Source organism: Mesoplodon bidens (assembly GCF_964165515.1).
Source record: "Mesoplodon bidens genome assembly, chromosome: X".
Classification (NCBI taxonomy): domain Eukaryota; kingdom Metazoa; phylum Chordata; class Mammalia; order Artiodactyla; family Ziphiidae; genus Mesoplodon; species Mesoplodon bidens.
In genome coordinates this window covers 138,166,272-138,191,753 of record NC_138163.1, presented here as the reverse complement: position 1 = coordinate 138,191,753, position 25,482 = coordinate 138,166,272, and the positions used below count along the sequence as shown (strand labels likewise).

The 25,482-nt window shown below is 45.1% G+C and overlaps 1 protein-coding gene across 9 annotated transcripts in view; it reads left to right on the top strand.

Moving 5' to 3' along the window:
* The window catches only part of LOC308608560 (steryl-sulfatase-like), a 171,738-nt gene that overhangs the window by 129,906 nt on the left and 16,350 nt on the right, over positions 1-25,482 (top strand). For all 9 annotated transcript variants that reach the window (XM_081221781.1, XM_081221783.1, XM_081221789.1 and 6 more), the window contains 2 exons: positions 6,945-7,082; positions 20,264-20,423. In XM_081221781.1, the coding sequence (XP_081077907.1) occupies positions 6,945-7,082; positions 20,264-20,423 (298 nt within the window). The remainder of the gene's footprint in view (positions 1-6,944; positions 7,083-20,263; positions 20,424-25,482) is intronic.

Genomic DNA, 25,482 nt, shown 5'->3' with positions numbered 1-25,482 from the left:
AATCAAATAACAAATGCAAATCTTCTGAACAAACACCACCAGCTCTCCCCCACGTATCCCCCAAAAGCCAGTACATCATTTTTGTATCTTATGCATTGCAAATAAGGAATCCAATCTTTTTTGGTCCTATATTATTTTTCGCTTTGATGTGTAAGCTTTTGAACTTGATTTCATACTATAGGTAACCCATATGCTTTCAAATGTCCCATCTGTGGGATCCCTTGAGCTCCGTGTGATGGAGAGCATCAGGACTGGTGGTTTGGAAATCTTGATCATTTATTTTGGGAAGACGTACAAGATCGAGTGTACCTACATTCCATGGACAGTGCTTCCAGCCAGAGACAATAAATCTCTGTGCTTGTTGACAGATATGTCCCGATGTTTGGCATGTTAGTTACGCTTCTAATCCCACATAAGCTAAACAAAGAATTGCCTTTCCAGGGCCAATCAATGATGGCAGAATTTCTCTATCCCACTCAGTAACTGATTCAGGAGAGCCTCAGAACATACGGTAAAGCTCGCTTTCTGGAGCAACGTCTAGCATTTCCCATGCCCAGGGAGAGTCACAGCCACCACCAACTGCTGCCATTAGAAACTCTCACTTATCTTTAAATCCTAGCCTCCATGGGAATATTTGACTTCCACCCTTCACCTGTTGATCACAGGAAGGATTTAGCGAAAGTCGTTTTAAGGGAACTTTTCAGGGTTTCCTGCCTTCCCTGGAATTACATTGAGTAGGTGGACATTCTTCCTTAATTATTCATGGTGGGTGGCTGCTTCAGGAGATATTTTCTTTCCTTAATGAGCTCGATGTTTCCAAAAGGGTGAATAGGGACATCAAAGCATTTTCCTTCCATGTTTTTTGCCTGAGTCGACCTACCTTGTAGAAGAAAAAAGACAGATCTGCTGAAATAGCAAGACTTCCATTAGGCAAGCCGATTTTTAAAAATTTTTTATTGAAGTATAGTTGATTTACAATGTGCATGTGTATATATATATATATATATATGTGCGTATATATATATATGTATATATATATATATGTGCGTATATATATATGTGTGTATATATATATATATATATATATATATATATATATATATACGCACATATATATATATATATATATACACGTTTTCAGATTCTTTTCCATTACAGGTTATTCCGAGATATTGGATATAGTTCCCTGTGCTATACAGTAGGTCCTTGTTCTTTATCTATTTTATATATAGTAGTGTGTATCTTTTAATGTCAAATTCCTAATTTATCCCTTCCCCCCTTCCCCTTTTGTAACCATTAGTTAGTTTTCTGTCTGTGAGTCTGTCTCTGTTTTGTAAATAAGTTCATTTGTATTATTTTTTTAGATTCCACATGTAAGCAATAGCGTATGATATTTGTCTTTCTCCTTCTGACTTCACATAGCATGATCATCTCTAGGTCCATCCATGTTGCTGCAAATGACATTATTTCATTCTTTTTCATGGCCGAGTAATATTCCATTGTGTGTGTGTATAGATATAGATATATAGATATAGATATCACATCTTCTTTATCCATCCACCTGTTGATGGACATTTGGTTGTTTCCATGTCCTGCCTGTTGTAAATAGTGCTGCTCTGAATCTTGGGGTGCATGTATCTTTTCGAATTAGAGTTTTCTCCAGCTATATGCCCAGTATGGGATTGCTGGAACATATGGTAGCTCTATTTTTAGTTTTTGAAGGAACGTCCGTACTGTTCTCCATAGATTCTGCACCAATTTGCATTCCCACCAACAGTGTAGGAGGGTTCCCTTTTCTCCACACCCTCTCCAGTATTTGTTATTTGTAGACTTTTTGATGATGGCTGTTCTGATGAGTATGAGATGATACCTCATTGTAGCTTGGATTTTAGGCAAACTGATTGCTTAACTCAGATTTTTAACTCCATTGTAAGAGCTGAGCTGCACTGAACACTCCTAGTCCTGGGCTAAGAGTTTGAGATGCAATTCTCTTTCATCCCTTATGGCAACCTTCTACTATTACATGTTATCACCTCTGACTTAGAGGCAAAGAACCCCAGTGAGCAAACCAGGGACCCAGGACTCAAACCGGGTTGGCTTCTGTCAGGACCCAGAAGCCAGAGCCTGAGCAGTTAATTCTACATTATAGCACTTCCCTTTCACGTCAGAGCTAGGATTCTGCCCAAGCACCAGAAACCCTTGTCTCCTATGTGGCACGCCACAGCCCTGACTCCAAAGAGTGGCTTGGTACCTGCTCGTGGCGTGAATTAATGGAATGAACAAACTCTCCAGGACCCAGGCTTCACACCTGAAAGAGGAAGGACCCTGATTTTCACAGCACCAGGTTTTCTCCTTTAGAATGACAAGTTCTCATCTTTTCCAGTGTGCGAGCTCTTGTTGTCTCTGGTTAAATAAAAAAGTGCTCTCGAAATGGCTTGTTTCCTGTATTTGTTTCATTCCAGGAAGAATGTGAGAAAGCTTTGGAAATAAAGCATTTCATTTATAAGCTATCCTGCAGCCCACCATCGGTAATTCAAAACTATCATCCTACATAAATTGGTATCATTATACCTGGAGAACCTTCTGAAAGATAATATTTGTGGACCTCTGACTTCCAATGTATGGGTCTGAAAGCAAGACTAATCCAGCAGTATTTGTTCCCACAGGAGATTTCTGGGCACAATTTTTAGAAGAGAAATATGTTAGACCTTTATAGGATCAATCTCATGAAAAATTTAATGGTTAATGGGCTCCGGGCTTTCTGAATGAGATTCTGGCATAAGACCCAAATAGTTATGAGGGACAAGGGTGCCTCTTGCAGGAGAAAAAGAACTAAAAGGAAATCAGAAATCTGATGGTTTTCTGTGTGTAAATGCATGGTGGCCTCAGCTAGATTCTCTCGTATTAATCCCAGCCCAGTGGTGTGCAGCGATTCTGATGAAAGGGATAAAGTTATCACTCTAGGCAATGAATCAGAAAAATTGATGGGGACAAAGAAAATATCATGTATCATGTAGCAAGTATCATGGTCATTTGAAATCTTGGAATTTGGAGGAAATATCTAGGGAGGGGTGTGAAAATGGGGAAGGATGCAAGATATATTTTAGTAGAAGGAGTCTGGATCGTAAATGCAGCTGCAGGTTCGTCTGGATATGAAAATAGCCTAGAGGGGAATCTGTACGTAGGAGATGTAGCTAGCTTGAGCAAAGGCAAGGGTCACCAGGAGGCTTTGGGAACAAACGCCATCCATGACCCTCTGCGTGCCCTGGTCTTTAACCTGTGTTTACTAGGCTCTTACGAACACGTGTTGAATGCATGGACGAGGAAGTCTCAGAGCCAACAGTGCATTTGAAAGGCATCTTTTTAAAATTACTGGACTATTTTTAAATATGTATTTATTTTAATAATGCTTCTTTTTAAATTTTTTTAAAACTAAAAAAAAATGTTTTTTTAATTTTTTGGCTGTGCCATGTGGCTTGTAGTATCTTAGTTCCCCGACCAGGGACCAAACCCGGGCCCTCAGCAGTGAAAGTGCAGTCTCCTAACCACTGGACCGCCAGGGAATTCCCAGTAGACTTTTCTTTTTTTTTTTTTTTAGCAGTTTTAGGTTTATAGAAAAACAGAGTAGAAAGTACAGAGAGTTTTCCTATATTCATTTCTTCTGCACACAGTTTGCCATGTTATCTCTTGTATTAGCGGGGTACATGTGTTGCTTTTGCTGAGCCAATATTGATACATTATTATCCATTAAAATACATGGTTTACATTAGAGTTCACCATTGGAATTGCGCCTACTGTGGGTTGGGTCAAATGCGTAATGATTACAGCATCATACATAATACTTTCCCTGCCCTAAAAATCCTGTGTGCTCCGCCTGTTCTTACCTCCCTCCCCTCCAACCTGTGACAAGCACTGATCTTTTTACTGTCTGCCTAGTTTTGCCTTTTCCAGCATGCCATAGAGTTGAATCGTGCAGTATGTAGTCTCTTCAGATGGGCTTCTTTCACTGAGCCATATGCATTTAAGGTTCTTCCATGTCTCTTCATGGCTTGATAGCTCATTTCTTTGTATCACTGAATAATCTCGCACTGTCTGGATGGACCACAGTTAGTTTATTCATTCACCTGCTGAAGGACACCTTGCTTGCTTCCAAGGTTTTGGCAGTTGTAAATAAACGTGCTCTAAATATTTACATTGCGTCCATAGAAGTTATCACGGAAGCCACATTTTAAAAAAAGGCATTTCTTCACAGCATTTTATTCATGCTAAGATACTTCTGTGTAATATATGAAAGGTGAATTTCATTTGAAATGGAGGTGCGTGGTTGTATGCCCTTTTGCAAAATACCAATTAACACCCAAGGAAGTAAAACCCTGAATCCTGTGCTCTCTGCCTAATCTTTGTTATTTTATTTAGAAATTACTATATGCACCAAAAGGGGCATTTTTCTTTCAAAGTGTTAAGTGCGGGGGGCTTCCCTGGTGGCACAGTGGTTGAAAGTCGGCCTGCTGATGCTGGGGACATGGGTTTATGCCCCGGTCTGGGAAGATCCCACATGCCGCAGAGTGGCTGGGCCCGTGAGCCATGGCCGCTGAGCCTGCATGTCCGGAGCCTGTGCTCCGCAACGGGAGACGCCCCAGCAGTGAGAGGCCCGCGTACCGCAAAAAAAAAAAAAAAAAAGTGTGAAGTGGGGGTTACATCGCCTTGTTGCTTCTTCCTCTGTGAACTCATTAAACTAATTATCATTTTCAAAGTGATAAGCCTTAAATTAGTGTCAGAGTCGAACTCCCCCAAGCCCGAGTGCACACGTGGTCTGCTTAGCTGAACCAAATCGCAGCGCGATAAATGTCTGGCTGACGATGATTTATCATGGGTGACAAATCACTAAAATGGCCCCGTGCATATTATTTTTGGTCCTGAGGATGACATTTATGTATATGGTGTGGCTTCTAGGTATGTTTAGTATATGAGTTAAAACACTGAGGAAGATTGAATGTACTCTAGCCTGTGGCACTGCAACCAAGTAGCAAGAATATGTCTGGTAACAGGCCACTGGGGTCTTGCTTTCACACCAGAAATCATCTCTGCCACCTCCGTGGAGGGTTGTCTCTGCGGCCTCCTACCCCTTTTCTGGCCCAAGTTGGTGAAGGTGCAACCCTGGAGTGCAGGGCCTGTCTCCACGGGGGGCGTGAACCTGCCTGATGGATAGGATTACCCAAATTCAGTTATTATTTCTGCTGCAAAGGATGCCTGGTGTCCTTTTAGAATTCCAGTTGTGTGGTTATCCTACAGTGAAGAGATGGTCCCCTGTCGAGACAAGTGATGCTATGGCCACACCAAGAGGATGTGGAAAAGGTTGTAACTCACATATCCTGAGGCTTTCTGGGGAAAGCAGGACAGCGCCTAGGCTGGTCTGAAGATGGCTTGAGGGAGATGGGAAAGGAGACAGATTCAGCTTTCATGGTGGGTAGGAGCTGGGGCTTGGATGTGGGTTCCCACATGGAGGTAGGAGCTGGCATAGTTTGAACCTTCCACGGGCACTGGGGGAGGGAGCCCCCAGGCTTTCTTAGTAGCTTGTTGAGCACACATGGAAGAGACAGAGGTGAGACTTAAAAGCTGTTAGCTGTCAAACATCAAAACACCGAGTCAGACCCTGTAATACCTCGAACAATAACTGCATGCACAGACCAAATTAAATTGGCAGCGTGTGAATATAGCAATCTCCATGAAAACTGTAAATTATATACCTCTCGTCTGACCATCATTTTCTTCTGATCTGAGAGCAGGTGGTAGCTTCCTAATCAGAGAGTCCGTGTTTCAGCCCATTCTTCAACCTTCAGCTGGCTTCCGTTTTGTTTTGTTCTGTTTATTCTTATGGAACATTGGAGGCATCCATAGAAGCAGAGAGAAAAGTGCAGTGAACTGCCGTATGCCCTGGATCCACATTTGACAATGAATGAAGTCACGCCTGATTTTATTCATCCATGCTCCGTGCTCACTTCCCTTCTTCCTGGATTCATTTGAAGAAGACAGCAGCCATCATTATCATGTCATCCATGGGTGTTTCAGGATGTAGCTCGAACTTTTTTTCCTTCATGTCTTTTTTTTTGTTTGTTTACTCTTCTGTGATTTTCATTGAGTTCATCCACTGAACTCTGCAGGGTTTGAGAGTTTGGGTTTTACATGACTTTGAACAGGTCCTGTGTCTTTTTGGAGCACTGTTGCCCTCACCTGTGCAATGGAGCCAATGCTCTTTACTCGTAGGGTTCAGTATGATGTAATCAAGAGAACATGGAATTAAGTCCTTTGCAGGCAGAGTGTTCAACAAATGGTACCCGTTACTCTCATTGTGGACCATGGTATCATTATACTTTGAAGGGTTGCTCTGTGGGGGTTAGTATACACTGTGAAGTATGGGGAAAGAAGGTGAGGAGAAGAAAAAGGAACGTGTGAGGAATATTCATTTTCATGATGGACAGTTTTAGACCTGGGTGTCTGTGGTAACTATGAAAAAGGTCATTCATCATAAAATAGTTTTAGAGATGTTTGTTTGTATAAGAGGAACAGTGATGATTTAGTTTTTTCCAGTCAATAAGGAAAACCAATAGACTTCTTTATAGCCTCAGGCCAGCTGGTGATTGCAGTGATTTGGCTTCTCTCTTCCGGCATCTTCCTCCAAGGGGCTCATGATCTGTGAGCCTAATTCTTCTAGAATCCTTTATCAGGTCTCCCTACAGGGTCACCCCATGATGCCTAGACATTCAAAGGATGCTTGTAGATGATACTTAATTCAGTGACTGTGTCTCAGCCCAGGAGAGCTCAGTGTATAAGACCATCTCCTTCTCACCATCAGAAATTAACAGACAGGTCGATGAGGGCGAATCACCTCCCTTTCTTTTGTAAAGGTTGCACTGTTTTAACACTGAGTGTTTTCTCCCCTTCAGGGCAGATCTTGGATGTTCTAGATGAGTTGAAACTGGCTAATAACACCCTGGTCTACTTCTCCTCGGACCAAGGAGCACACGTAGAGGAGGTGACCGTCAAAGGGGAAGGGCACGGAGGCAGTAATGGAATCTATAAAGGTGAGAAATCTATCCAGGTGGGAAATGCCATGGTGTCAGCTCTGTGCTCTGCCTGCCCCCAGCAGCTGACCCCCTCATCACCTTGTCCTGGACCTTGGAGCTGTGGTGCTGTTCTTCTGCCACTGGAACCATACAGGGCTTTATTGGGTCACAGGCATTGAAAACTCAGGTGGCCAAAGTGACCATTTCCGGTATGGTCCCCCCCCAGAACTTAAAGGCACGCAGTCTGTGTCCAGACATTAAAATGAGGGTGTTTTCCCCCTAAATGTAAATTCAGCCCCATATGTATAGTTGGTTCAAACAAGACCCCTTACACCATCCCCCCATGACCTCTACAACTACAGTTGCTTTAAGCCTGGAAGTTTGTGTTAATTTGTTACAGCAACAACAAAAAACGATTAACTTGTATTTGGACGTCAGAAGTCTGAAATGGGTCTCACTGGTCTAAAATCAAGATGGTAACAGGACTGCATCTTTCTGGAGGCTCCAGGGGAGAATCCATTTCCTTGCCTTCTCCAGCGTCTGGAGGTGCTCACTCTCCTTGGCTCATGGACCCTTTCTTCCACCTTTAAAGCCACCAATGCAGTGTCTTCAAACCTTCCTCTCTGTCTCTCTCTCTCTCTCTCTCTCTTTCTCTCTGACCTCTGCTTCCATAATTCCATCTCTTTCACTTACTCTGACTTTCTTGCCTGCAATTTTAAGGATCCTTGTGATTATGTCAGGCTCACCCACATAATCCAGAGTAATTTTTCTTATTTCTAGACCTTTAATCACATCCGCAGAGTCCCTTTTGTCACGGAAGGTAACCTAGTCACAGTGTCCGGGGATGAGGATGCTGACATCTTTGGGAGGTCATTATTCTGCCTATCTCCATATGCTACAGCATTGTGGGCTGATGCTTCCTTCCTGACACACCATTAGCTAAGCCACCACCAAGATGGATCAGGCTACCTGTCATTGGGGATATTAGATAAGACCCATCTGCTGACCCCAAGTTGCTTATACAACATACACTCTGTGAATATGAGACATAGATACCTGGTTATAATAACATGTGGCCCATTTCACAAAGACTTAGGTGAGATACCTCAAAGGGCATATCCGTGCTAAGGGTTAGGACACCACCCGAATCTGCAATGGATGTGGGTTGGATGTAACATATGGGAGGATGTTTAGAAGTGACCATGCAAAGAGGCAAAGCAAGGTGTCCCAGAGAGTAGGGGCTGCTGAATAAAGCAAGATGCGTGACACGTAGGAAAGCGCATTGAATTTTGCTCCCTAAAGCCATGAGGTGCTTTATTGCCCTTTCATTATTCTCTCACATGGATGTTTCACAGATTCCCAGGGACTCAGGAAATCAGAGTTTACCTACAAAGATATGAAATGCTAATCTTTGGAGTGCTTTCATCCATTAGTTTACAAAACCCTGATTGAGCTGTGTATCTGGCACTGGGTTAGAGGCAACAATACGGTCCCTGCCCTAAAGGAGCCCATGGTCAATGGGTTGGGTAGGTGGGTGGCTGGTTCGTTGGGTGGATGGTTGGATGGTTGGTTGGTTGGGTAAACGGCTGGTTGGTTGGGTGGGTGGTCGGTTGGGTGGATGGTTGGGTGGTTGGTTGGGTAAATGGCTGGTTGTTTGGGTAGGTGGTCGGTTGGGTGGGTGGTCGGTTGGGAGGGTAGGTGGGTGGATGGTTGTTTGGGTGGGTGGATGGTTGGGTGGCTGATTGGGTGGGTGGTCGGTTGGGTGGGTAGGTGGGTGGTTGGTTGTTTGGGTGGGTGGATGGTTGGGTGGCTGATTGGGTGGGTGGTCGGTTGGATGGGTAGGTCGGTGGTTGGTTGTTTGGGCGGGTGGATGGTTGGGTGGTTGATTGGGTGGGTGGTCGGTTGGGTGGGTAGGTGGGTGGATGGTTGTTTGGGTGGGTGGATGGTTGGGTGGGTGGTTGGTTGGATAGTTGGTTGGGTAAATGGCTGGTTGGTTGGTTGGGTGGTTGGTTGAGTGAGTGGATGGTTGGGTGGTTGGTTGGGTGGGTGGTCGGTTGGGTGGGTAGGTGGGTGGATGGTTGTTTGGGTGGGTGGATGGTTGGGTGGGTGGGTGGTTGGGTCAGTGGCTGGTTGGTTGGGTGGTTGGTTGGTTGGGTGGGTAGTTGGGTTGGGGGTGGTGGGAGGAAGCCTAAGGAGGCCCATGCGATTTAACAAGGGTGTGGTTATTCTTGGCACAAGATGCCAGTGGTGCATACAGCAAGGAGAGCCTCACTCGGCCAACAGGGCCCAAGAAATGTTCCCAAAGGAGACCAGGCTGGGAAGGAGGTAGCCAGGGTGTGCTTGAGCTCTTGTCCGTCTACCTCGAGCTCTCTCCACTCTCCCAACCACATACCCTCCTCAGTAGAGCTAGGATGAGGAGAGAAGCACATGGCTTACTCTGCAAACTGGCAGGAATGGGGTAACGCTGGATCACACCAGTCCTGAGCCAAACAGACAGTGAAAAGGCAGTCTGTCACCCATCCCAAAGGCAGCACGTAGCCTGTGAAACCTTATACTTCTATTTACATCCTCGACATGCACATCTGAGTCCTTTCAAGTTCTGAGCACCGGGGGGCCCGGACCTTTGTTTACACCTTCCGTTACCTGGCACCCAGGAGGGAAGGATTCCTGTTTGGTGCGGGTGTGGACAACCTCGCTGGATGTTCATACCACTTCCTTTGCTTGTCATCGTTCCCTCCCCAGTGCAGGACACACGACTGATACTCAGCATGGGTGAAATGACTGACCAGGTGTCTCTACTTGGAACAGGATTAACCCACTCTTTCAGCCAGCCCTCCTCTATTCAGTCTTATTTTCGAGGAGCGAGAAGTGAAATTATGTATTCCTGTATAGTAAGATGAGGTGCTTTCGTCGTATTTCCTTGAGGTTATGGGCTGTGTGCGGAGAGTTGTTTTTATGTTGTTTTATACATGATAGTGTCTCTCGAGATGGAGTCACAGACTGCATTTCATGCACTGGCTCCCCAGTCCGTTCATCCCCCCGGTGAAGGTCTGTTAGGTTCCAAAGTTGCTTAGTGGCTGCTGCCGAGACGTGTACATAAATCACAGTAATAGAAGCTGTTAGCAAGGAATACGTTATTTAAGAAAGTCACTTATATGGTGCGATGGAGCCTTGATTTGGGGACAGATGACCAGGTGACCACCAGCTGACGAATCTGAGGGAGCCTGATGATCAAAAGAAGGAGATGTGTGGGCATTTTGCGTCGATGGCGGACTCTTCAGAGACCTAAGTGGATGGTGGGGATGAGTCAGAAAGAGAGTGTCAAAGGTCTGAATGATGCCTTGGAACTGGGGTTCTCATACAATCTGAAAAGCATGCTCATAGCTGTTCCCTGTTTTTTGTTTGTTTGTTTTTTAAAGAAACATATTGGATGTGTTAGAAATGCTTTGTTTGAATGCTAGAACTACCATCGGTGTCTGACACTGTATTAATGTCTCAGCCACTACTCTATTGCGAAGCATTATCCCTTTGTCAAGTTTAGTTGAAATCAAGTTCACAGTGAAACGTTGTTAATGGTATGACGCTCAAAAAAAAAGACGCGGCTTCCTTCTAGCTATGGTGAATGACCAAAGACTTCTCAGTGTCAAGACGCCTCGTTTTCTAAAGCTGTGAAGTTGCGCGCACTCCTATGATTTATGCAAGCGCAGAGAAATCACACCATTTGAGCTCACTGATCAAAAGAGCATCGTTTCAGAACAGTCCTGATTTGCAGTCTTCGTCAGAACTGCCCCAAAAGATCTATACTTCCTCCCATTGCCTTCTCTTCTCTAGTCACATCCCATCCTGCCTCACTCTAATAAGGGCACTCCTACTGTCACTTAGGGCCCCCCAGGATAATCCAGGATAATCTCCCCATCACACCATCAGTAATGTAATCCTATCTACAAAGTCCCTTTTTCAGAAAACAAGGTAAAATTCAAAGGTTCCAAGGATTCCAGCATGGACATCTTTAGGGGTCAGTATTCAGCCTCCCGCTCAAAAAAAAACAAAAAAAAAACCCTATACTACTTGAGCTCAGTGATGCCTCTGTATTCCTCAGTCTGTTTCACTAATGAAATCTATGGACCACCTTGGTAGAATGGCTGTGATTAAATCACTACACAGAGTTCAACAGCTAATCCCTTTAAATCAGAGGAACATTAGATTCTGCTGTAGTCTACATTTCAAAAAATTAATTTAATTTTGTGGGGTTGAGGGGATAGTGACACTACTAGTTTTTTCTCTCTCTCTTTTTTTAATTGAAATATAGTTGATTTACAATGTTGTGTTTGTTTCAGATGTACAGCAAAGTGATTCATTTATACACACACATGTATCTCTTTTTTCCAGATTCTTTTCCCTTACAGGTTATTACAAAATATTGAGTATAATTCCCTGTGCTATACAGTAGGACCTTGTTGATTATCTATTTTTTTTAACTTTTTAAAAAAATTGACTTGTTTTATTTATTTATTTTTGGCTGCATTGGGTCTTCGTTGCTGTGCGCAGGCTTTCTCTAGTTGCGGTGAGCGGGGGCTACTCTTCGTTGCGGTGCATGGGCTTCTCATTGCGGTGGCTTCTCTTGTTGCGCAGCATGGGCTCCAGCAGTTGTGGCACGTGGGCTCAGTAGTTGTGGCTCGCGGGCTCTAGAGCGCAGGCTCAGTAGTTGTGGTGCACAGGCCCAGTTGCTCCGCGGCATGTTGGATCTTCCCAGATCAGGGCTCGAACCCAGGTCCCCTGCATTGGCAGACAGATTCTTAACCACTGCGCCACCAGGGGAGCCCTGTTTATCTATTTTATATAAAGTAGTGTGTATCTGTTAATCCTAAACTCCTAATTTATCCCTCCCCCACTTTCCCCTTTGGTAACCATAAGTTTCTTTTCTATATCTGTGGGTCTGTTTCTGTTTCACAGATAAGTTCATTTGTGAAATGTTTTAAATTCCATATATAAGTGCTATCATATGGTATTTGTCTTTCTCTGTCTGGCTTCACTTAGTATGATAATCTTTAGGTCCACGCATGTTGCTGCACATGGCATTATTTATTCGTTTTATGGCTGAGTACTATTTCATTATACGTATATATCACATTTTCTTTTATCATTCACCTGTCGATGGACATTAGGTTGTTTTCCATGTCTTGGCTATTGTGGATAGTGCTGCTATGAACATTGGGGTGCACGTATCTTTTAGAATTACAGTTTTGTCTGGATATATGCCCAGGAGTGGGATTGCTGGATCATATAGTAGCTCTATTTTTAGTGTTTTAAAGAACCTCCAGACTGTTCGCCATAGTGGCTGCACCAATGTACATTCTCACCAACAGTGTAGGAGGGTTCCCTTTTCTCCACACCCTCCCTAGCATGTAATATTTGTAAACTTATTTTCACCTTTTCCCTAAAATATCCTCCCTTAGCTGGGACCAGAATAACTTCCCTAAGATTTTCTTAGAGTTTAGAGTTTCCTTCCTCTTCCTCACAGCTGAAAATTCCCCGAAGTCTCTGATGAGAACATCAGACTCCTAGCTCTGGCTTCCTTTTCATTCCTCTCCCAAGTCAAGGTCACCCAGCAGGAGGCTCCCCCCTCAACCCCCGCCTCCCTCTTACTCTGCCTAAAGGCAAGTAATAAATGCCAATGGAGCAGATAAATTAACTCTATAGATAGCTTCTGAAGAAGCATTGGTTGGTGGGTGTGAGGGCTGAAAATCGTATTTTCCTGAGTGTTCTTGAAAGTAGACTTTCTCCACCTGCAGAGAAATGCTTTCCGAATTCCCTGATGCCTGCAAGAAAGGCACTGCAGTTTCTGGCAGTTTTCCTTGAAGTTCAAATTCCAAAAGCCGCTGATTGGCCAGAGTCCATATGGCTTAGGAGTTGCTTCTTACAGTCACTGAGTTTGGTGGCTCTTTGCCTCATGAGGTCACACAGCTTTCAGAGCAACGGATGCTTTTGTTGGAGGAAAAAAAAAAAAAAAAACCTACAAGAGGCTCTGGTAGTTTATTAGGGGGTGGTTACATTCAGGTTCATTCTTCAGGTTTTAGCAAACATTTTCATCCGCTCCCCAAGAGAGGGCAAAGCTGTCTGGTCTGGCTGGTATCAGGAGTTGTGTGCCAGGAGGCATCCCCCAGGCTTCCCCAGGCTTTTCCTCTCTGAAAGAAGCTCACATGTTATCCTCACCCATCAGTTCACTCCTTCAGTTAAATTCCACTGAGAAGCACGCAAATATTGAGCCTCCATAGTATGCTAGGCTTGGGGCTGGCTTCTAGGACATAATGACAGCAAATACAGGGTCCCCAGCCTCTAGTAGCTCATATTCTCTGGTTGAGATGGACATCTAAGGAGGTGGTTTCAGAATAACAAACTAGAAAGGAAGCTCTGAGAAGGGACGATTAGACGTTGTTCCCCCAACCTGGGAATTCAGAGAACTTCCCAGGAGACACGGACCTTTTGCAGGCTGATGTTTGGGAGTGTTGGCTGGGAGAGGAGAGGTGGAGAGTTCATTCCAGGCAGGAGCGAGATGCTTCCAGGGAGCAGAAAAGCAGCCCAAGGTCGCTGGAGGTGAAGGTATCAATGAGGGATACTGGGTGACGTAGCTGATGAAAGGTACCCTACATCCATGTTAGTATGTCCAATAGAATGAAGTAGATAGATAGACAGATAGAGATGGATGGATAGATAGATAGATAGATAGATAGATAGATAGATAGATAGATAGATAGGGATAGATAGATATGATGGATGTATGGATAGGTAGACAGCCATAGGTAGGTAGGTAGGTAGGTAGCTAGCTAGCTAGCTAGCTAGCTAGATAGAGGTGAACAGACATAGGTAGACAGATAGATAGAAATGTGTGTATATATATTGTGTGTTTATATATATTTGTATATGTGTGTGTGTGTGTGTGTGTGTGTGTGTAGTTATTGCCATTTGGGTAGTAGTTAAAATTGGAGGTCAAGAATACCACCCAAATCCACTCTAAGGAGAGGGTAAAGAAGTGAGCATAAGGATGAACTGAGGGGTAACATAAGATGTCTCATGTTTTTGGCTGGTGTGACTGGGTAGATAGAAGTTCTTTGAGGAATTAGGACTCCCAGGCAGAGACTTGGTTCCCTTGTCTTCAGAATTTGAATCATAGGATTGTTATCATAGGAACATCGTAGAAGACTGTTGCGATGATTAAGAAGTCAGTACATGCAAAGTGTGTCCTAAGTGCCCTTAGTGAGGTCAAGGAATACTGCTACCTGCCAGAGTGCAAGAACTACGATCCAGATGTATTCTGCTCACATCTGTATTCTTAGAACCTAGAATAGTACCTGACATATTGTAAGAAATTATTTTTGAGTGAATATGTAAATGAAAAACCACTTGAGCTTAGGTTTGAAGCATCAGTGGTTGAACTCAATGAAGAGGGCAAGGAATCAATGTGGTTGTATTGGTAAACCTAGTGGTACTGGTGATTGATTGGATATTGGGCTTGAGGGAAAGGAAAACATCAAAGCTGTCTGTTACGTGCTTGGCTGGTGTGACTCGCTAGACAGAGGTTCCCTTTAGGAATTAGGACTCCTGGGCAGAGACCTATATTGGGTTGGTGTATGGGATCATTTAGTGTAAGAAGAGAAGAGGGTCAGGGACGAAGCCGAACATAAAAGGTGATACGGGAGATGATGATCCAACAAAGGAGATACGGAGAGAGTGACAGGGAAATAAGAAGAAAACTGGGAGGGGAGGGAAGGACATGGTTCATAGAAATGGATGCTGATAAACAGTCAAGTAGCATGTAGACCCCAAGGGTCCATTGTGTATATTACACATGTGATGCTCCTTTGAGTATTTTCAGTGGAGAGCGAGGGGCACAGGCTGGCTGGCTAGAAGGGGGCCGGAAGGTGAGCCGTTTCTCAGATCCTTTTCAGAAATGTGTCTGTGCAGGGAGACGGGCTGTGAAAGGGGTGCTTTGTCATGGGGAAGGTTGGAGTATTTCATTCTCTCAAGTCAACTTCAGTAGACGGATCGTGAAGGTACAGGGGACAGCTGAGAATGTCAGATTTCTGAGAAGACTGTGGGAAATGAGACCCAACCTGTAGGAGGACTGATCTCTGCCAGGAGGGAGGGACCTTGTCTAGTCTGGGAGGGAATGCGGACGGTAGATGCTGGTGCATTGAGAAGGGATAGTGGCTGGCATTTGAAGGTGTTCCCAAATGAAGCCTTCTGTTTCCTCTCTGCAGAAGGAAACAGAGTTGCCCACTGAAGGCGGGGTAGGGCGGGGCATGGGGGTGACAAGTAGTCTTCTGGGGGAGGGTTGGCATGCCAGCTGCACGTGGGGAACACTGGATTCCAGGAACAGGAAGGGACCCCATTTGGTCACTTGAACCAGATGCGCAAAGTTGAGAAGATCTCGATTTGCAGAGAACAGATAGATATTTTCATTGAGGGCTGGTACCGTACTGGGAAGGCATGAATATGTGTCAGAGGTTCTCTGGGATCCAGTCTTTTAGCAAGAGTGTGATGGAAATGGTATATTGCATGATCTGAGCTGGTCATCGGGACCACACAGGATAAAGGTAGCAAACATCCCGAAAATTGAAGTGTCACTTGGAACGATTGGGACTGTCCACTTAAGTAGAAAACTGAACGACCGAATGATCACAGGCTTCGACGCGTTGACTGCGTTGGGTTTTATTTGACAAAACGTGTGACCGTGGTACGATGGGGTTCGATATTGCAGAGTTTGGGCCCAAGGTTGAGAAAGCTGTATTGGAAGGCAGAGGTTTGTGGTTAGATAATAGAGTGTTTGGATCACTCACTTTTGAGAGGGAGCAGGTGGGAGTGATGTGGTCTGTGGATGCCGGAGGCCAAGGTTGCCTGGAGGGGGACATGGGGACATGGTTGGGGATGTGACATCAGTAGATAAACTGAGGTCTGGGAGGGCAGGGAGTTGACCTATTTTGTGCTAATTGAGCTCATTTTCCTGGATGGAATGCACAGTGAGGCTAAGAAGATGAGCTCGTTGGGTAAGACTCTGGAGGAGAGAACTTTTGGAATGCAACAGGTTAGGGAAATGAAAAAGCCTAGCAAAGTTAAGGGACCAAAAGAGGTTGGAAACAGGAGTTTATAACCACTCCCATCTGTAAGATTCTCTTTTTTTTTCTTTTTTTTTTTTTCGGTACGCGGGCCTCTCACTGCTGTGGCCTCTGCCGTTGCGGAACACAGGCTCCGGACGCACAGGCTCAGCGGCCGTGGCTCACGGGCCCAGCCGCTCCGCGGCATGTGGGATCCTCCCAGGCCGGGGCACGAACCCGTGTCCCCTGCATCGGCAGGCGGACTCTCAGCCACTGCGCCACCAGGGAAGCCCAAGATTCTCTTTTTTTTTCCCCCAGGAATACTCTGCATCAATGCATCCATTATTTCGTTCGTTCACTGCATACATTGGACCTTCTCTATTTGGAAGGTATTACACTTTGGACCGCAGTTGATTCAACAGTCGATTTGAGTTTCTTCTCAAGTACTCTTGGTCCCGCTGGGATGATGAGATGGGATCGCATTGATTGCCACACATCCCATGAACGAGAACCTTGAAAAATGCCCAGGAAATGGAGACTAGGAAGACATTATGTGTGGTAGTGGGTGTAGAAGCCTTGATTAAATAGGAAGAGCGTGTTATGCAGGCTTTTGAGGGTTTATAGAAATGATTGGGGGTTGGGGGGAAATCCTGGCAGAGAAGACAGCAACAGAACTTTGCGGAAGGCGGGATAGGATGAGTTGTTTGCTGGGGCACTTAGGTGAGACTCAGCTCGACTAAGGAATGGTATTGGAAGGGTGGGCCAGAGCCAGGATGTGGTTACTTTACATTTCAGGCTGAAGGAGAGATTCTTTAGTTTTTCATTCTTGCAGAAGATACGAAGGAGTCCAATTAAGTGAAAAAATAAACCATCAGTGGAAGTTGCGGTGACATTTCCCCCCTAACAGTGAAGGAGTTAATATTATGGAGTATGGTGAGGGCTGATGGACGCACCCTACTCCCCAAATCTAAATTCAGTAACTTTAAGACCAGGGCTCTATACGTGGAATCTATCAATCTATCAATCAAAAGAAAAGGGGGGGGGCTACAAATGAACTAACTTATCTACGTAACAGAAATAGAGTCACAAATGTAGGAAAGAAACTTATGGTTACCAGGGGGTAAGGGCGGGGGATAAATTGGGAGATTGGGATTGACACATACACACTACTATATATAAAATAGATAACTGAAAAGGACCTACTGTACAGCACGGGGAACTCTACTCAGTACTTTGTAATGACCTATATGGGAATAGAATCTAAAAAAAAGAGTGGATAGGGCTTCCCTGGTGGCGCAGTGGTTGAGAGTCCATCTGCCGATGCAGGGGACACGGGTTCGTGCCCCGGTCTGGGAAGATCCCACATGCCGCGGAGCGGCTGGGCCCGTGAGCCATGGCCGCTGAACCTGCGCATCCGGAGCCTGTGCTCCGCAACGGGAGAGGCCACAACAGTGAGAGGCCCGCGTACCACAAAAAAAAAAAAAAAAAAAAAAAAAAGAGTGGATATATGTATATGTATAACAGATTCACTTTGCTGTACAGCAGAAACTAACACAGCATTGTAAATCAGCTATACTCCAATAAAAAAAAAAAAAGAAAAGAAAAAGAGCAGGGCTCAGTAAACTATGGCATTTGGGCCAGATCCAGCCTGATGCCTGATATTGTAGATCAAGTTTTCCTGAAACACAGCCATGTTGATTTGTTGGTGTCTGGCCCTCCTGCTTCTGAGCTTTTGAGGAGTTGGTCAAGCCACCCAAACTACCTAAGATAGTTACTTCCTGGCTTTGCAAAGGAAACACGTGCCACCCCCTGGCTCAGATGATTTAGCCGTTTGATGTCTTGCTTAAATAGTCACCTTTAGCTTTTGAAACCGGGTCAGTTATCTTAAGGGTGTTCTTCAGTTCTTTACCTTCAAGCAGTGACACGAGCAGATGGCTGCTGTTTATTTTTGCCCCGATAACAGGTGGATGATAGTTTGATGGAACCTGGGCAGTTTTGTCACATCTCCCATCTGTAATTGGTGGGGTTTTAGTCCCTGGACTGAATACATCGAGCAGAGCGTAAACTGTAGCATCTTGGGTGAGAAAGACTTCAGTGTGACTTAGATTCGTCATGTGCTTCCTTGTGGTTCCCATCAATCCAGGGAACCAGTGTCATCGGGCGGGGAGATGCCCAAGAGGACAAAAAATGACAAATAGAGTATTTCAAAGAACTCTGTGCCCACATGAAGCAAAAGAATGACAAGCATACCCTCTTGCCGTTCAAAGGCATTTGACCTGCCGGGTGGCAGCGTGTGCAAAGACAAAAATAGAAGCGTGACAATAAAAAAAAATTTTAATAAAATAGAAGCGTGGTTTAGAGACAGCTGTTCCTAACAAGAGTCCCGGAGTGAATGGTAGAAGAATTTTCTCTGCACCGTCCTGGAGAGATTAACTCAGCCATCATCTGTCTGTGACTTCCTATCACGGCCGAGTGCCACCGGGATGTTAAATGCGTGAATTTGACAATTACGCGACCAGATTTTAAATTTAGACCACGCTCTTTTCTCTGTTCAGACATTTTCAGAAGGAATCCACACTGCTTCACCTGTTCTTTCTGTATCTCCCTTGCAATCCCCTCTCCTTCTCTGCTACCCCTCTTTCTCCTTCGCAAACCAACGCGAAGTCTGTTGCTTCAGGGCCCGTGTTCCCAGGCAAGAGGCATCCTCTGTGCTTTTTCTTGGGCTGCAATCAGAGTTACGCGCAGCTTGTTATAAAGTCACGGGGGACTACTCCTGGGGAAGCAGCGTGTGTGTTTTCCCGCCCATCCGCGGGGTCCCTGCTGGAGGGACCCAGCATCTCTGGCCTCTTTGAGCCCAAGGCTGCCGTGCTGCTGACTCCATTCCCCAAGGACCATTAGTGAGAGACTCCGGGGAGCATCTTCTGTTGACACTGTGACCCACTCCCAGCTCACCCCTCCAGCCCCTCCTGATACCCCTTTCATGCTCTATTTAGTTATTTTCGCATGGCCTCCTACGTGCAAAGCTCGTTTTCCCAACTAAACAGCAAGAGCTATGCCCGTAATAAAAGAATAGCAATGATGAAAATGGCTATGGTCAGTGGTCTCCTGTCTCTCAGGCTGGGGATCATAATCCTGCAGAATACTCACATGTTAAGTGTCTGGAATGTGTGGCACAGCCGGTTGATCCATGTCCCCCAGGGCACAGAACTGGTGTTTTCATTGCCTTAGGACTGCTGCAAGAAATCACCACACCCATTTGGTGGCTCAACACAACACAAATGGATGATCGTACAGTTCTGCAGGTCCGATGTCCAAAATGAGTCCATGTGGGCTAAAATCAAGGTGTCGGCAGAGCTGTGTTCCTTTATGAAGGCTCTCGGGCAACAGCTGTTTCCTTGCCTTTGCCAGTGGCGGGAGGCCACCTGCATGCTTTGGCTTGGGGCACCTTTCTCTCTGTTCAGAGCCAGTGACGTAGCATCTTCCAGTCTCTCTGATTACAGCCTCAGCTGCTCTGATGCCAATTTTCCTGCTTCCCTCTTTCCCTTATAAAGAGCCTCGTGATTACATTCGACCCACTCACATAATCCAGAATAATCTCTCCTTTTGTCGGATAAGGTACCATATCCCCAGATTCCAGGGGTTGCAAGTGGACATTTGGGGGTGCCATTATTTTGCCTCCCACCAGTGGTAAAAAGTAGAAATGGAATTTGAACCCCATGACTCTAGAAACATTGTTATAAGTCTTTGTTGCTGCAAGATTTGAGTCTCCCTGATTACAGAGTCAGCACTTGTGTCCACCAGGCATTGCTGGCCGTGTGTCATGCATGTAGTAACCATGACATATATATATTGGGTTGGCCAAGAAGTTTGTTTGGGTTCTTCCGTAACATTTTATGGAAAAACCCAAACAAACTTCTTGGCCAGCCCAATGTATTTCTTTCACCACAAGAGATACAGTATTGCTTGTGAAATTCTCATTGAATCCATGTCATTAAATCACTAGGTTCTTCCAAATCGGCCACCCCACGTTGAGCATTGACGAGTGCATTGAGGTACGTGTTGGAAAGACATATAAATCTCCTTGATGCCTCTCCTTCGGCATTTTAGGGGGAAAAGCCAACAACTGGGAAGGAGGCATCCGGGTTCCAGGCATCCTCCGATGGCCAGGGGTGATCCAGGCTGGGCTGGAGATTGATGAGCCAACAAGCAACATGGACATCTTCCCCACGGTGGTCAAACTTGCGGGGTCCCCTCTGCCGGAAGACAGGTACTGTGACTCCCAGGTGCTCGGGGCAGTCTCCTTCGGATTTTGTGGGCAAGGGTGTTCCGATTCGCCTGCACGGTGGCATATGCTACTTCCGGCTGGACCCTTTATCCATGCCCAGTTATGGGACTGACTGGTGGGTCCAGCAATGTAAACACTGCTCTGTCCATCCTGTTATCCCAGTGGGAAATAAAGTCCAAAGCCTGAAGGGGATGGACAGTCTTTTTTTTTAATATTTGTTTATTTATTCATTTATTTGGTTGCACCAGGTCTTAGTTGCGGCAGATGGGCTCCTTAGTTTGCGGCAGGTGGGCTCCTTAGTTGGGGCTCGCTGGCTCCTGAGTTGTAGCACGTGGGCTCCTTAGTTGTGGCAGATGGGCTCCTTAGTTGTGGCATGTGAACTCTTAGTTGCAGCATGCATGTGGGATCTAGTTCCCTGACCAGGGATTGAACCTGGGTCCCCTGCATTGAGAGCGTGGAGTCTTATCCACTGTGCCACCAGGGAAATCCTATGGAATGGACGGTCTTTAACTGAGCCTCCCTCTTTTGGCGTTCCGTGGAACCTCTCCCCCCTCTCTCCTCTCTCTCCTCTCTCTCTCTCTCTCTCTCTCTCTCTCTCTCTCTCGTCTGTGCCCATCATCGGCTTGCGGAAGGGCACCTGGGCAGATGCCCTCTAACCTCCCTTGTTTCGTCCCACACCTCTCCTCCCGGCCCTGTTCACCAGCTCTTTGCTGCAGCAGCGAGAAGGGCAGTGGGGTGCCCAGTCAGGCCCCTGTTTTCCCAGCACGTCTTCATTTAGCAAGTTCTAAATGAAATGTCTTTCTCTTCAATTTAAATACAACTTCTGATGGCATTGCCAGTGGTTTCTCCTTAAGTGTTATTACCAATCTGAAGATTTGTAAGTGAGGCACCCTGATTCATTGTTTTCATTAGTTGGGTGGCAGTCCAGGGTGACGGCAGGCACACGGGCTGCAAATCTTGTTCAAATTCAGCTGCCGACAGAACCAAGAGGAAGCTGGAAACCAGAGACGAAAACAACAGCTCAGCCAGAGCTGAGTCCGTGGAGAGGTTTGCTCACCTCCCATTGTGCACAACCAACCTTGGTTCACTCTTCTTTTTTTTTTTTTTTCAAATTTCTGCATTAGGTATACCTTCCTCTCAAAGTGCACTTGCGCACGTACATGCACACACACACACACAGATGGGAAAGGCAGAATTATACAGTTCAGCCCTTCTCAAACTTTGTGGTCTCGAGATCCATGTACACTCTTCCCAGATCCAGGAGCCCAAAGATGTTGTGTTTCTGTGGGCGATATCTATCAGTGTTTGTCATATGAGCAATTAAACCTGGAAATAAAAGTTTTTAAACACAAGAGAGCCCAAGCACACATTGCATCGGCTGACAGAGTGATAATGGAGCCACTGGGGAAACCCACCATAAGCTCATGAAAGAGTGGTGGTAAAAAGGCAAATAACATTTTGAATTGCTGCAAAGACAGTTTGAGCTCACAGACCTCCTCATAGGTCTCAGGCATCCCCGTGGGTCTCTGGACCACACCGTCAGGGTAGCTGGTGCTCCAGAGAAGAGCAGAGATTCCCGGAGCTGTACTGCTGTGGCTTCACTGCTGCCGAAGCATTGAAGTTCTTGGGCCTTGATTTCTTCTCCTGCAAATGGGTTCACACTTGCACAGGATGGAAAGCACTAGAGCATGTCAAGTGCAGAGGAGAGATGCATGAACACTTGCCCTTTTTGTTTCACCCGCCATATTGAGAGGTAACAGGTAGGGAAGCAGAGTTGTTTCCACTTACACGTTTCACGTCCATCTGGGCTCAGAGAATCATCACTATGAGGGCTGAAGGGGCTTCTGAGAGCTTCTATTCCAATCAGACTATTCTTCTTCCCCTCTAACGACAGAAAACTTAGCAGGAGTAACTCATCAAAAGTCTTTTCTTACAGAAAACGAAAACTCTCCTTATTTTATTTAGTCTTTGGCCCTGGTTCTTTCCCTTGGAATAAATCTGAATTGTTGCATGACCAGGGCACACTGAGTGTTCAGATAGTTGCATTCAGTCCATTTTTCTCTCATGGTTCATGATATTAAATTTGTCGGTGCTCTCTGCTTTCACAGTATCTTTATATTTTTATTATTTTTTAAATATTTATTTATTTATTTATTTGGCTGTGCCAGGTCTTTAGTCACGGTCTGCAGACTTCTTAGTTGTGACACGCGAACTCTTAGTGGCGGCATGCATGTGGGATCTAGTTCCCTGACCAGGGATCGCACCCGGGCCCCCTGCATTGGGAGCCCAGAGTGTTAACCACTGGAAAGCAGGTGTTAACCACCTGCTTTCACACTATCTTTAACTGGTTTTCCACCTCACTGGGAAGAGCCAAGGGAAGGGAAAAGTTCAGAGGCCAAGAGGAAGATCCCTAAAGGGAGATCTTGCTGCCGGCACGTCGTACCCACCCCAATCTGAGGCTAACGGGGGTCATCCTGTTTTTCTCCCACGTGCCCATGGAGGAAGGAAGCAGCCTCCCTCCTAAGCTGACCCAGACATTTTGTGCATGAGCCAGTGTCATCAGTGGAACCCATTCTGAGTATTGAAGGTTCTTTCAATGAATCTCACCTGTTGATGGTCCAAGGCTCTATAAGATGTCATTGTCCTCCAAGACACAGCACAGATAAGAAAACAGCAATCTGCTTCCAGGTTGCTCATGGGAATAAAATGGTCTCACAATATACTATTTAGATCATGTTACCAACCAGGTCTAGAAGACGTCCTTGTGTGTCTGCCCTGGAGACGTTGACCATCTAAAGGGATGGTTCTCAGCTGGGGGGACTGTCCCTCCCAGGGGCCGTTTATCAATGTCTAGAGACATTTTTGATTGTCTTGACTCGGGATGTTGCTGGCATCTAGTGGATAGAGGCCAGGGTTGCTGCTAAACACCCTACAATGCACAGGATGCCACCCTCCAGCAAGGAGTGATCCAGCCCAATATGCTGGGAGTGCTGAGGTTGAGAATTCTGCTCAAAAGCTTATTCTTGCTCTTTTAAGGAAAATGTCATTATCTGTATAATGAAAACCTCATCAAAACTTTTCAATAAGAGCATCTGGATAATATCCTTATATTTATCAATATCCATCTATAAATCTGATACATTAGGTATCTACTCTTTAGAAAACAGCCTAACTCTCTCCCACTAAGATTGGTGGAAATCAGCTTCCCTGATTTCTTGCTTAAGCAATATTAAATTTACGTTTCTCAGGTGAATAAACACATTCAGAGAGTTGGACCCAGGCTATGTGACAATCACTTAATGAGGTTGCCTCACATTTTTCCACATTTTTCATTGAATGAGAGGAGTTTTGTTGAGAAGACCGCCCTCCTTCAAGTACAGCCTTGTAATTCTCAAGAAGCAAGTGTTGTTCCTGACCCATCTTAGCTTGGTGAGAAATGAAAAGCCCGCTGATGCAGGGTTTCTGCTCAGGTAAAAAGAGCAGCAGTCCCAGCGTTACACATAGAGATTTTCACTTTGCACAGTCTCATTGCTGCCATGAGAATTCTCTAATTCAACCCCGTGGTGTGCCTATATGAGATTCCTCTTGGCAGTGAATCTTTGCTTCATACCTACCGTGACCACCACCCCAGGATATGCAGAAAAATCATTCCCCCCTGCGTCTCCAAATAAGCTGATTCTGGACATAAATGGAGGCCACTCTTTATTTGTGATATAAAACATAGGCAACAAAAATATAATACCTAAATACATTAATTCATTAAAGTGAAAACCTGTCAGCCTCATCTTTGCAAGCAGATAGAGTATTACCATAGTGAGTCTATGACCATGCCCCCTCTTAATAGAGATTGGCATGCCCAATTCTCCTATTCCATAATGAAAATTCGATTTCATTTCTTTTTTCCAAGTTTGGAAAAGAAATCCAAATGCTTGGTATCACTTAATGTCTGATGAAGGCAAGGGGACTGACTTGGTTCTCCCACTAAATTTTGCTGACATCTAGCTGGGTGACCACAAAAAACTTCTTCCATAGAGCACTACAGATAAAACAGCAAGCTGTACCCAGTTCAGCTCCATTTTGCAGAATAAGTTGAAACTCTTCACGTACGTGTGACTACGTATAATTGATCTTGCTTTCTCTTCACATATGGCAGAATGTTTGATGTTTACGGGTGGAAACACTTTTAATTATGAAAGAGACTCTCTGGGTACTTGGGATTCCCTTTAATTTATCAAAGATCTATGTGCTTTCTTCTAAAAATGTTTCCTTTCCTACTCTACAGTGAAAAAAATCACCTTATTTTTTGTTTGTTTGTTTTACATCTTTTTTGGAGTATAATTGCTTTACAATGTTGTGTTAGTTTCTGCTGTATAACAAAGTGAATCAGCCATATGTATACATATATCCCCATATCCCCTCCCTCTTGCGTCTCCCTCCCACCCTCCCTATCCCACCCCTCTAGGTGGTCACAAAGCACTGAGCTGATCTCCCTGTGCTATGTGGCTGCTTCCCACTAGCTATCTATTTTACATTTGGTAGTGTATATATGTCAGTACCACTTTCTCACTTTGTCCCAGCTTACCCTTTACCCTGACCCCATGTCCTCAAGTCCACTATCTACGTCTGCGTCTTTATTCCTGTCCTGCCCCTAGGTTCTTCAGAACCATTTTTTTTTTAGATTCCGTATATATGTGTTAGCATGTGATATTTGTTTTTCTCTTTCCGACCCAGTTCACTCTGCACGACAGAGTGGTCCACCCACCTCACTACAAATAACTCAATTTTGTTTCTTTTCGTGGCTGAGTAATATTCCATTGTATACATGTGCCACATCTTCTTTATCCATTCTTCTGTTGACGGACACTTAGGTTGTTTCCATGAATCAGCTTATTTTGAATATAGCAACAAGTAACTCACCTTGTGCCCCAAGTTAACCTCTTTTTCAGTCCCCCAAGCCTTTCCCTTCTGCTGTGATCCCCAAATCCTCCCCAGAGTAGACCAGGCACAGGTGGGTCGGAGGGACGTCCCCAAGTACATGGGT